Here is a 14,102-nt window from a genome sequence, read left to right on the forward strand (position 1 = left end):
AACTGTTCTATTGGTAACAAATTATGTGAGTCCCAATTGACCACTCTGCTAGGAGGCCAGTGGGGAGAACCACTGGCCAAGGATGTCTAAAGAGAGCCCTTTCTCTGGGGCCTTACTTTCTGCCCTGACTACAGAAAGCTTTCTGGGAAGGTGAAAGCTACACAGATAGTCTTACAAATCCTTTCACTCAGCACTACCTACTAAGGTAAAGAGCTGCTTTTTTACAGATTCAATTGCCTATGCTTCTTAACAAGGCACAGCTTGGGGCTCAGCAGCCTTTCCCTGAAGGCCCCTCACTCCCTGGTGCCTTCCTCCCACCCATCCTGCCCCATCTTCTGCAGACCGCTTCTAAAAAAGATAAGGAGTTATTTGTACCCATTATCCAGAATCTTATCCCTTTGGGCTCTTTTGCAGTCTAAATAACAGATGACTTGCTTCCTGCTAGCCCTTTAGTATATTTCCATTTAAATAATTAGAGAAATAACAAGAAGGTCTTTACAACTTACTCTTCAGGGGTCCCTGAGATTAGGATTATAATTAAGAAAAAATGCTAGGGATGGCATCCAAAAGGGAATCTGTTGCAACGGTATCATTCATACAGGCCTCCAGAATCAGAGACGTCATTCAGCTTCATTGTAACTAGAACAAGAGCATTTGCCAGTTCTTTAGGGAGACTGGACAACAAGAGCATTTGCCAGTTCTTTGGGGAGACTGGACAGGTTAAGGAAGCCATCTGAAGTTGTCTGTGGGTTTTAAGTGTTTATGGCTCACTAAACTAAATTGGATAGAAAAAGCCTCTTCTGGCCCTTGCTATAATCATTTATAACTTAACCCATTTGAGCTGATGTTTAACTTGAACAGTATAAAACAAAATACACTCACATAGCAAGCTGAAAAGAGAAAGGGGAAGAAAAAGCAAGAAACAAAGAAAACCTCTGGACTTGACCTTCTAAAACCCCAGTAGAGTCCTGCCCCACGACTTCCTCACTATGCATGTCAGATCTTTTCTCTGGACCTCAGTTTACCCAAGTGTAAAATGACTGCATAGCATCATCACTAAAAGTCCTCTACTAAGATGATTCCTAAAATTCTCTTACAGCTCTTAAATTCTATGATGTCTATGAAAGTTAAGAAGCCTGATGCTTTTGTAATTATAAGAGGAAAAGTATGGGGGGAAAATTGCTTCTTCTCCAAACCTGGCCGTCTTCTTTCTTTGGTTTTTTAGTGAAATCATTGGCCCTGTTCTAAGTATAAGTTCTAGGGTATGTTGGTGAACAAAACCACCATATCTATCTGCCTTCATAGAGCTTATGTCCTAGTGGAGGAAAACAGACAAGGAAGAAGCCACATAATAAATAAGAAAACATATATGGTGTGATAGAATGTGGTTGTGCTTTGGGAAAAAAATAAAAGGAGTGGAAAGTAGAATCAGAAAGACTGGGACAAGATGGGAGCAGGGAGGAAGGAGGACAGCAATTTGAAATGGTATGGTCTGGGTAGAGCTCTTTGAGAAAGCGACATTTGACCAAGACATGAAAAAAGCGAGGGAATTTGAGGGAAGAGTTTTGCAGGCAGAGGAAACAACCAGCGGAATGGCCTTAGGGAGGGAACCAGCCTGGCTTGTTTGAGAAATAGCGGAATATGTACTTAAAAACCAATGCCAAGGAAGTTGTCCTTGGATGATGCCTGTGTTTTTCCTATGATGGGAAAAATGATTCTTCAACCTTGACTTTGGCCTTTTGAACCTAAAGTGGAGCTCTTCCTTGATGCTGTGCGTGGGGGCCTCTATATCCCTGCTCTCTCTGTTCCCTTTGCAACTTCCCTGCTGATAGGAGAAACCCCCTTCTTCTCCATAGGACTTTCTGACCATTTCCATGCAATTTGCCTTATATTGAATGATTAAAAAAAAAAAGAAACTCGAGAGCATAAGTTTGCTGGTGGAAACTATCCTCTTTTTCAACTGAAAATTTTCCCCATTTCAAAGAGAAAGCCCTTACTGTCTCATCAAGTATTAAAAAGTAACACACACCTAAGTTCTTGACCCAAATTTTTCAGCTTCTAGACTACCAAAACCTACCAATATAACATTTCCAGAATGACTCCTTCAACTCCCATTTTAAAACAGTTTATAGCATACTTGCAATAGATTAAGTCTTTAAACAGAGATTACAGAATTTTTTTCCTTCCCTAGAATAATTTTGTTTTATAAAAAAGTACTACTACAAACTAAACATTCCTGTTTTGTTTTGTCTTTGCTTTAAACAGATAGTGTTATCAAGGACACTTTTCGGCTTTTTTTAAGCTCCATGCCTAATGATACATTTCCTGTTACAGTTCTTCAAAATTCCGTCAAGGTAATGCATGCATATGGTTGGCACAATGTGAAATGATCAGTCTCAGTCTGTTCATTGGTGGCTTCAGGGAGCTCAGACCTTGCACAGACCCACATGGAGGCCTACCTGGCCAGCCTGGAAAGGTAGAGGTCACTATCCTTTCATCTGACAGCAAGGAAATGGTTCTCCAAGCCAGTGCCCATTCCTGCATGCCCTAGTTCTAGTGGTCATTCAACTTTTCCAGCTCTTACCTTCCACAAGGAAACGTTAAGGGTGCAGAGTGATGAGAGTGGAACTCCCCCCAGAGTTAAGGGAATGTTTTAGTATTTGAGAGACAGGAAGACCTAAGATGGTCAGGCTGCTGGCTTTTAATGCTGGAAGTTTCAAATATGTGTATGAGAAACAGGAGGTGCTTCCACCCTCCCTGCTCCATGTCATGGGACAAAGTGTGGGACAACGTCATAGTTGGAACAATGCAAAATGTAATAGAGAAAGCATGAGCAAGCTTTCTGACCCATGTTTTGTTGTTGGTTTTTCTATTTTTTACACTTTTTTTCCTTTAGCCCAGTCAAGTTGACTGGCCCCTGTTTGTAAAAAAAGACACCAAATGAAAGTGCCTGAGGTTCCTGTGCAGGTGGTTCAACCACTGTAAGTCTGAGGACCCGGCAAGGCTTTATTCTCCCTGGGCTGTGGCTGAGTGAGATACAAAGCAGGCTGGAATGTCAGGAATGCTCCTGTGGGAATCAGTTACCTATTATCAGTTATCTACATCCTCACAATGGCTGCAGTCCATGTGTGTTATTCAGAAATAATGCTAATCTATGAAATCCCACTCTCTGCCGTATATGTTCTGTCTAAATCCAGGTAACCAACGAGCCACCAAAAGGCTTGCGTGCAAATATCAGACGAGCATTTACTGAAATGACACCTTCATTTTTTGAAGAAAATATACTCGGAAGAAAATGGAGACAAATAATATTTGGTATTTGTTTCTTCCATGCAATTATTCAGGTATACTCAATTTTGCTTTTTAATAACAACCAGGGAATATATTATGTTATAAATAAATAAATAATAAAAAGTAAGAAATAAGTGAAAGCTTGCAAATGGCATTGCAAAATGCTTAGGGCTCCCATTCTGTGTCTGAACCCAAATTGTTTTCACTCACCTCTGATCTCTAAACTCCCCTCGCTTCAGTATCTCCCAGCTTTGGCTCCCACCACCATTCTGCTCTGCCTACAGACCACCATGGACTGAGTGAATGCTGTGGGTACCATTCTATAAGCACAAAATTGATCTCCTGAACTCCCCCTCATGCCCAAACTCTGCTTCTCCTTCAGACTCTACTTATGAAATCAGTGGTTCCATTCTATCAATAACCTATAGTCAAAACTTCAGGATTACTTTTTTCTTCCTCTTTATATATAAACAGATAGAGAATCAGTTGTCAAGTCCTCTTTATTTCTTCCCACCCCCGCAATAACTTCACTCTCACCAGTCCTTTGAGCTCACCACCTTTAACTGCTTCCACCCTACCTACGGCTGAATCCCAAGTTCCTTGAAGGATGACCTTCAGCTCAGCACCAGTCTCCTTCCCTCTGTTCAAGCCTCACAGCTTGGTCTGATATCCATCCTGTCACCTTGCCCTTGAATTCTGACTCTCCAACTACACATTTCTAGGTGATGTCTTGATTAGATTAGCTTCCAGGTTTTCAAATGTGTGTGGTCTACAGAGAAAGAATCAATAAGGTAAAAAACAAAGCTTAAAGGTAGAAGATATGAGATAAATAAGTGAAAAGGTTCTAGAGGAGGTCCAAGAGGCTGGGACAAGGAGCTCCATGTCTAAGGCCCATGTTCCACTAACGACAGCGTCTGAAATGAGGAGGTAGCTCCCTAAAGGGAAATTTTGAAATCGAGAGGCAGGAACTTGAGGCCAATTTTCTATCTGAGCATCAGTTTAGCATTAAGTTGGGATGGTGAGTCAACAAAATAGAGGAGTCTCACTATGAGGCATGGTAAAACAAGGATTATGATTCTGTGTGTCAGTTCTTAAAAAATATGTATGGCGGTGCCTGTGGCTCAAAGGAGTAGGACACAGGCCCCATATGCCGGAGGTGGTGGGTTCAAACCCAGCCCTGGCCAAAAACTGCAAGGAAAAAAAAACGATAAATATATATATATATATATATACACACACATATATGGCTATTTATGGGAAGGAGTTTATAGTAGAATCCTTATGGACAGATGCTATATTTAATTAAGATGTCACAAGTCACACCAAAAAGGATTTGGAAACAAGATAATAATTATAGTTTGGCCTTGATTTAATGTAAAACTTTAGCTATGTTATAATATATCCCAAATGTCAAAATTTAAGCTCAAATAGACATAATCCTTTTCTTTTGCTTTTCATTTTTTTGCTAACACTGGAATATTTATTAGAAAAAAATCCAATTAGAAAAAAAAAACAGATGAAATTGGCTTGTCTTATAAGGATGTTGTTAAACAAATCTGTGTAATACCAATAGAATTTTGGCTGACAAAAATGTTGTGACCAGAAGTTTGCATGAACCTGACTTTATATTTCCCTTTGGAGCAATGGTTCATTATCCATTAATTTAGGGTTCACAGTAACTCTGAACAACATAACTACCATAAATAACAAGTACTGGCTGTTTCCAAATCACTATATGTAGATCTGTTTTTATCATTTTTCTTTTCCCTTGGTCATTGATCACATGGTTCTCTCCCTCTCTCTCTCTTTCTGTCTCTATATATAAAGTAAATTTTTATTAAATATGTTGAAAACTATATATATATATATAGCACAATGGAGAAATCAGTATGTAATCTGCAAAGTATGGCATGACTAGAAACCATGGACAGACTCCTTAAAATAACAGAAGGGGGTAGCCCTCTCCACCTGATGGATGATTATAGTGTCAGCATTTTGATGCCGAAAGACTCTAAGTAAGATTTGTCTGGGGGGGGAGGGGGGTTCTGCTTTGATGGGAAAATATTTTATTTTACCCTGAAAAATAAATGTTCTTTCGGCAGGTCTATCAAATTTCTAGTAATAGCAATTTTTCTTTTAGAAATATGGAGAGGGGCCAAGATTGGAATAAAAGGTACTTCCTTTGCTAGTTGAAAGCTTAGCTCAAGTTGAACTGCATGACTTTAACTGATTTTTTCCAGTGTAGGAATGCCCACCTTCAATGGAAACTCTTTTAGCTTTCAATATTTTACATGAAATAAATTTTATCAAATTTTATTTCAGACTTTTTTCATTTTTCATTCCAGGAGAGAAAGAAGTTTGGTCCCCTTGGTTGGAATATCTGCTATGAATTTAATGACAGTGACAGGGAATGTGCTTTACTAAACCTCAATCTCTACTGTCAAGAAGGAAAGATTCCCTGGGATGCACTAATTTACATTACTGGTCAGTACGTGCATGTGACCAGGGCATGCAGATGAGTACCACAGACCTGTTGGTTTACACTCACCTGGCTGATGAGAGTGTTTAGTGATGGCGATGATGACTTGTAGTGTTCCCTTTGTGAAGATAAGATTGTGATAATGACATACAATAAGTACATTTTGAGACTACTTATATACAAATATATATTTTTATATACATTTATTTATATATAGAAAATAGACAGATGTTTTCCCAAATAATAATAACAGGGAAACTTAGCTCTTACTACATGCCAGGTACTATTTTAAGCACTTTTCATGAATTAGCAAATTTAATCCTCACAACAGCCCTGCAGTGTGAGCACTATTAGTATCCTCATTTTACACATGAGAAAACTGAGGTACACAGTTTGTAAGTGGTAGAGCCAAGATTTGAACCCTGATTATCTGGACACTGATTAACTGGCAGAGACCTGTTGATTCAGGTATACTTGTGAAAATGAAAATATCTTTCAGGAATTAAATTTTGGCAAATATTAATTCTGGCCACATAGGGATCTTTTTGCTAAAGCTAGATCCAATTTGGACCATGTGAAGGAGAGGACTTTTGCACTGGAAATAAGCAAAAAGGGAATGGATGGTTTCCACTGGTGAATAAGAGAAATGGAGGGGTATCAAGTGATCTGCAGCCATGAAAGGCAAAATGAAACCTTAAAACATGTTTGGGATGAGGGCAGCAAAACAACAGTAAAAATAAATGAGGACCAGTCCCTAGGGTCGACCAAGCAGGGAGGGCCTAGAATCTGGGAGGCCACTCCAGAGGGGCCAAGATTGTTCAGCAAAGTGGTGTAGACAGAAATGCTCTCTGGTACTCTCTTCAGAGTCTGAATTTTTTGTTCCTCCTTTTAATGTTTCTTTTCCCATTCCTGGAACTCTTGCCCTTTCAGGTCGCCTCAATCTGTACTTCTGTGGAATAACTGAGATTTAAAAAGAATAGAAAAGGAATAAGACAAGGCTGCATCGGTGCATCGGTTCTCACTATGTCTATTCAACATTGTGCTAGAAGTCTAGCCAGGGAACTTAGATAAGGAAAAGAAATAAAAAGCACCTAGATTAGGGTGGAAGAAGTAAACCTGCTTTTATTCACAGACAACATAATCTTATATGTAGAAAATCCTAACACGCACCCCACACAAAAAAACAAGAAATAACAAATGAGTTCAGCAAAGTTGTACATTTCTATACATGAGCAATAAATCTTTTTAAAATTTTATTCATAATAGCATCAAAAAAAGTACTTAGGAATAAATTTAACTGAAAAATTGCAAGCTTTTGTGCTGAAACTGCCAGAGCATTACAGAAAAAAATTTAAAGATTATCTAAATAAATGGGAAGACATCTATTCCAACAGATTGAGGGACACAATATTTTAACATTTTAAATATTCCCAGACTGATCTATAGATGTAATGCAATTCCTATCAAAATCTCAGCTGGCATGTGGCAGAAATGAACAAGCTGATCATAAAATTTATATGAAGATGTGAAGAATCTCAAATAGCAAAAACAATCTTTAAAAAAAAGAATTAAGTCAAAAGAGTTACATTTTCCAACTTCAAAACTTAGTACAAAGCTATAATAATCAAGACACTATGGTACCAGCATGAAAATAGAAATACAAATCAATAGAACAGAATTGAGAATCTAGAAATTCTGACCTATATTTATGGCCAATTGATTTTCAATGAAGGTGCCTTGATAATTCAATAAAGAAAGGATAGTCTTTTCAACAAGTGATGCTGGAACAATTGGATATCCATCTGCAAAAGGATAAATCTGGACTCTTATCTCACACTACACAAAAATGGATTCAAACTAGGTGATAGACCTAAAAGTAACAGATACATGGGTCATCACAAAAGTTTTGAGATACACAAAAATCAAGAAACATAAAATCTGCATAGGCAAAAACAAATGAAGCGCTCCCAGCAACCCAATAAGCCAAGCAAGTTGCAACTTGCACAGGTGATCAGAAAGGACGCTGTCAACTGCGTTTCTTGGAAGCAAAATAATGGACCATAACACAATGTGTCTCAAACTTCCATAGTGATCCACGTAAAACTACAAATCTCTTGGAAGAAACTTTTGAGGCAAATCTTTGTGACTTTGGGTTTGGGCGGTGATTTCTTAGACAGGAGACAAGAAGCATGAGGAAAAAAATAAATTGGACTTAATTACTATTTAAAACTTTCACACTTCAAAAGAGCAAAAAAGCAAGACACGGACTGAGAGAAAATACTTGCAAATCATATATCACATAAGAGATTATATCCAAAGTATACCAAGACCTCTTACAACTCAATAACAAGAAGATAGCCCAATTTTAAAATGGACAAATATTCTATTTGAATAGACATTTCACTAGAAAAGACATGCAAATGTCCAATAAGCACATGAAAATAAGTTTAATTAGTCATTAGAGAAATCAAAATTGAAGTCATAATGAGATAACACTTCATACCCACTATAGGATGGCTATAATAAAAAAGACAGTAACAAAAATTGGCATATACATTGAGAAATTGTACACTGCTGGTGGCGATGTAAAATTGTCTCTGCTTTGGAAAAATTTTTATTTATTTTTTTTTAATCTTTATTTATTTTTAGAGACCTAGTCTCACTTTGTCACCCTTGGCAGAGTGCCGTGGCGTCACAGCTCACAGCATCCTCCAGCTCTTGGGCTTAGGTGATTCTCTTGCCTCAGCCTCCTAAGTATCTGGGACCACAGGCCCCTGCCACAACGTCTGGCTATTTTTTTTTTTTTTTTTTTTTTTTGCAGTTTTTGGCTGGGGTTGGGCTTGAACCCACCACCCTTGGCATATGGGGCTGGCGCCCTACTCACTGAGCCACAGGCACCGCCCTGGAAAAGTTTTTAAATAATGTTGACTAAGATCTAGTAATTCTACTCCTAGATATAGACTAAAGAAAAATTAAAACATAGCCATGCAAAAACTTATACAAAATGTTCACAAGAATATTATTCATAATAGTCAAAAATGCCCATGAACTGGTTAATGGATAAATAAAATATGATATATCCATAAATGGAATATGATTCAGCCATAAAAAGAAATAAAGTACTACATATGCTGCAATATAATTAAACCTCAGAAACACTGTGCCAAGTAAAAGAAGCCAGGCACAAAGGACGATATATATAATTCTATTTGTATGAAATTTCCAGAAAAGCCAAAGTTATAGAGACAAAAAAATTAATGAGTGGTCATGTGATACAGGGAGTAGAAATGGAGGGTGACTGCAAAAGGGCATATGATTTCTTTGGGGGGTGAAAATGTTCTAAAATTATATCGTGGTACTAGTTGCACAACTCTGTAAATTTACTAAAAACTAATGAATTATACATATAAATGTGTGTGAATTTTATATTTTTTTAAATTATACCCCATTAAAGCTAATTTTATTTTAAAGATAGGAGTACAAAGACAGTGCTGTATCTAGGTGGGATACTTGATAATGACGGGGTTTTTTTAAGCATTCTTCTATGGATTAATCCAGAAAACATTGATTAGTACTGCTATGATAAATGCTGGATATCAGGCTTGGCGGGTCCTGTAGCTCAAGTGGCTAAGGCGCCAGCCACATACACCTGAGTTGGCGGGTTCGAATACAGCCTGGGCCTGCCGAACAACAATGACGGCTGCAACCAAAAAATAGTCCGGTATTGTGGCAGGCACCTGTAGTCCCAGCTACCTGGGAGGCAGAGGCAGGAGACTCGCTTGAGCCCAGGAGTTGGGGGTTGCTGTGAGCTGTGATGCCAGGACACTCTACCCAGGGTGACAGCTTGAGGCTCTGTCTCCAAAAAAAAAAAAGTGCTGGATATCAAAGATGACATGGACTCTGCTCACCAAAAGGTAATGGGGATAATAAATTATTCACAATAAGCAAGACAGAGAAACAACCCAAATGTTCATCAACATATGAATGGAGAAAGTATGGTATATACGTGAAATGGAGTATTATTCATCCCTAAAAAGAAAGGAATTCTACCATTTGTAGGACAACATAGATGGACCTAAAAGATATGCCAAGTGAAATGGCTTAGTCACAGAAGGGCAAATACTGCAAGATCCCACTTACATGTGGTATCTGAAATGGTCAAAAGCCTAGAAGTAGACAAGGGAATGGTAGCTGCCAAGGAGGAAAATGTGGAGTTCTTCAATGGGTTAAAAAAAAAAAAAAAAAAGTTATAGTTACACAAGATGAGTAAATTCCAAAGATTTGTTGTACAACGTAGTGCCTATAGTTAACAATAAGGTATTGTGTACTCAAACATTTGTTAAGGCAGAGTTCTGGGAGGCTGAAGGGGGTGGATTGCCTGGGGTCACAAGTTCAAGACCAGCCTAAGCCAGAGACCTCATCTCTAAAAATAGCCTGGTATTGTGGCAGGCACCTATAATCCCAGCTACTTGGGAGGCTGAGCCAAGAGAATCGCTTAAGCCCAAGAGTTTGAAGTTGCTCTGAGCTGTGACGCCATGGTGCTCTACTGAGGGTGAGAAAGTGAGCCTGTCTCAAAAAAAAAAAAAAGTCAATTTCATGTTAAGCGTTCTGACACCCAAAAATCAGTGGGAGACACAAAGAAACATTTGGAGGTGATGGATATGTTTATCACCTTGATTGTGGTGACAGTGACACAAGCATATACATAATTCTAAACTCACCAACTTGTATACATTAATTATACAAGTTGTAGTTTTTTCTACACCAATTATAAATCAATATGGGTATGGTGATGCCATAAGACATAGCAATACCAGTAGGGAGACTGGACAGAAGAGAATAAACAGAGACATATTTAGGAGGTTTTAAGTATGACATATTTAGGAGGAATATGTTCGGGGGGTTGGAGGAAAGTCTTCAAATTTTATAATGTAGGTTATAGCAATGCATTAGTCCGGGAGTGCTGCAGGAGATGGATCCTATCCAGTTTGTATTGTGCTGTCCCTGAGCTTTCCCATGGGGATAAGAAAGGAAGAGATGGGCAAAGCCACCATAGCAGTGTCTGCAATGAGACCCACAGAAACAGTGATGCTGAGGTCATGCAGTGGTGTCACAGCTCACAGCAACCTCAGACTCTTGGGCTTAAGTGATCCCCTTGCCTCAGCCTCCCAAGTAGCTGGACTACAGGCACCCACCACAACACTCAGCTCTTTTTAGAGATGGGGTTTCACTATTGCTTAGATTGGTCTAGAACTGCTGAGCTCCACCAGCCTTGGCTTCCCAGAGTGCTAGGATTACAGGAGAGAGCCGCTGCACCCAGCAAAATGCAGATATTTAATTATTATAGAAAAATTTTTTAGAACAATACATTTTTTTTTTTAGAACAATACACTTTAGGGCAAGCTCCTTTCCCTTTTGCAATTGGACTTGAACTTTACCTTCACATCTAGCTCCAAGAATTCAAGAGGCGCTTCAAGTTAGGACCAGACTAGATGGACCCCCAGACATTTAACCCAACTTTGGGAGTTTCAAGACTTCCCAGGAAGTAGCTGAAGAGTATTCCCAAGAAGGCACAGAGCATCTCTTCCTCCCATCTTGGTATTGCTAATACAGGGCTTCACCAACTTGACTATCAGCTTTGGTACTTATTTCCACCTCACCTCTCCCTGAGGGGCTGATCCAACGAGACTGGCAATGAGAAGAAAAAAGTAGGCATCCCTAGAGGATGTGCAGGTAAGGACATTGCTATCTTGGAAGGAATAAATACTGAGATTCTAAAAAGTGAAATAACTTTCTCTCAACCAGTAATCTCAGCTTGAGAGAGAATGAAAAAAAAAATCTTTCTGACATAATGGAAGAGAAGGACATGAGACTGGATCAACGGAGGATTCCGAAGTTGGCAACATCAGTATCATAGGTGAAATCCTTCTGGGAACACTATAGTGATGACTGGTGAATTGTAGCAGTGGATCTGGAGTTTTTCCAAAAGATTATATCAGCAATAGGTATCATTCCAGTACATTTCCTTCCTGCCCATAATTTTGGGTTCACAATGGAACATGCTGAAAGTAACTTCTCTGTGGAACAAAAGATAGGATACCAGGAAGTTTTCATTCTCCATAACATAATGTCTATGGGGCAAGTTGTCTCTTTCACCTGGATCTATCTTTCCTCCCTAGCTTGCTAGCAATAATTGATAAGGATTTTGAATGCCTTGCTACGAGTGTTTGGTTTCATTTTACTCATTGGCTCAAAAAAGAACCACTGTTTTATGGAAAGTGTGTATGTTTTAGAATACATACTCAAAAATCAGTATTTCAAAGCAAGAAGAGAAGAAGAAAGAGACGTGTAAATAGAGCTCAGTGGCTTCAGTTTCTGTAAATTACCTGGGGTACAGTACAAATAGCAAATATTGTTTGTTCTGCTTTTTAAAATTTGACTTTTATTCTCTTTGGGTGGGGAGTGGAAGGAAATTCTGATGTGGTCTTTTCATTTTCTCTACTAAATAAGTGGGTAAATAAATAAGCCTGTTTGAAACGGGGTATGCTGGCGGCACGTGGCTCAGTGAGTAGGGCGCCAGCCCCATATACCAAGGGTGGTGGGTTCAAACCCAGCCCCAGCCAAACTGCAACCAAAAAAAAAAGAAAAAGAAATGGGGTATGCTGGCTCAGTGCCCATAGCACAGTGGTTACATTGCCAGCACATACACTGAAGTTGGCAGGTTCGAATCCAGCCTGGGCCAGCTAAAACAACAATGACAACTACAACAAAAAATAGCCAGGCATTGTGGCGGGTGCCTGTAGTCTCAGCTACTTGGGAGGCTGACGCAAGAGAATTGCTTAAGCCCAAGAGTTTGAGGTTGCAGTGAGCTGTGATGCCATGGCACTCTACGGAGGGCAACATAGTGGGACTCTGTCTCAAAAAAAAAAAAAGAAAGAAAGAAATGGGGTATGCTTATCAATTTAAAAAACAGTAATATTTTAAAATGTAAACTCCTTTTCAGGTGAAATTACATATGGAGGTAGAGTCACAGATACCTGGGATCAAAGATGCCTTCGTACTGTCTTGAAAAAATTTTTTTCTCCTGAAACATTAGAAGATGATTATAAATATTCTGAATCAGGTGAATGATTTTTCATTATTATAGAAAAAGCTTTTGTCAAGAAGCCACTGTCAGCATCTCAGTTTTCCACACAGGGGCTGTCTGTGCCCAGTCTTCAGAACCAGTCCCTTCTCCCCCAACTACACACTTGACCTTTGGAGCTGGTTCAGTAGAGCACAAAGATACATGGTGTGCAGTAACCACTTGGAATTATTTCTGCTTTAAGGTCAATTGCACTGTTTCTAAATGTGTTTTCAAAGTTACACTCTAGTATACTTTAAAAGTAATCAAAGAAAATTGCCATTACAGGAAGTTGAGTAAAAAAACAGGTTCGTGAGTTGGTGATAGCTCCTTATGGGTCAGACAGCAAATAGATTAATGGTCCTGAGTGTTCATCCCCCTGGAAAGAGCAATCTGATTAGTAAAGAGTGAACTCATAAAAGCTCCTACCACTGATAGGTAAGAGACTGATCCTAAAAATTGATAAGACTCAACTGCATATCCTAAAACCACTACAGAAAATTGAGTAGCCCTATATCTCAATGTTTTGTAAATGTAACTTTTAGTTTGGGTAATTGGAGAGAGTTATTGTTGTTTATCAAACAAATGTGAAAGCGTAAATCTGGAGCCCTTAGTGAGGCACACCTTTCAGTGGCGTATCCCTGGATTCTCAGAATTTTGAAATGTTCGGAGGAGAGATCCTGAAAAGTTAACACAATAACAGACGCTCAAGGCCTCAAGAAAAGGAAACAAAACTAGACATAGCAATGAAAGCCAGGAAGTTTAGAAAAACACAATCCCCTCTTCTGCATGAGGCAGTGGTTGCAGCCACCATCTGAACCAGACAGAGAAGAGCCAGACTTGGCAATCAAAGCCGGTCTGTTTAAGACATATTTATCTTCTGTGCTTTTTTTTAATAACAGGCATCTATTTTGCACCCAAGGCTGACAACCTACAGGAGTTTAAGGACTACATTGAAAATCTGCCTTTGATAGATGACCCAGAAATTTTTGGAATGCATGAAAATGCCAACCTAGTTTTCCAGGTATGTGGCCTTTAAACTTAAAATATATACTTTGTTGTGAATATAAATTCAAAATATCAGTAATCACCTCACTGTCCCTGTAAATTTTATTATAAAATTCCCAAATAAACAAATAAGATCATTGTTTCCCTTTGACATTGTTTCCCTTTGGTTCCAGCTGAGCCTGTTCCTTACAGATCCTTCAC

General features: G+C 38.9%; 1 protein-coding gene across 1 annotated transcript in view; it reads left to right on the forward strand.

The window, feature by feature from the left end:
* The window catches only part of DNAH6 (dynein axonemal heavy chain 6), a 381,781-nt gene that overhangs the window by 343,962 nt on the left and 23,717 nt on the right, over positions 1-14,102 (forward strand). The window contains exons 66-70 of the mRNA XM_053587707.1: positions 2,266-2,354; positions 3,198-3,344; positions 5,637-5,775; positions 12,774-12,893; positions 13,796-13,917. Coding sequence (XP_053443682.1) covers positions 2,266-2,354; positions 3,198-3,344; positions 5,637-5,775; positions 12,774-12,893; positions 13,796-13,917 — 617 coding nt within the window. The remainder of the gene's footprint in view (positions 1-2,265; positions 2,355-3,197; positions 3,345-5,636; positions 5,776-12,773; positions 12,894-13,795; positions 13,918-14,102) is intronic.

Source organism: Nycticebus coucang, chromosome 4, assembly GCF_027406575.1.
Source record: "Nycticebus coucang isolate mNycCou1 chromosome 4, mNycCou1.pri, whole genome shotgun sequence".
Lineage (NCBI taxonomy): Eukaryota > Metazoa > Chordata > Mammalia > Primates > Lorisidae > Nycticebus > Nycticebus coucang.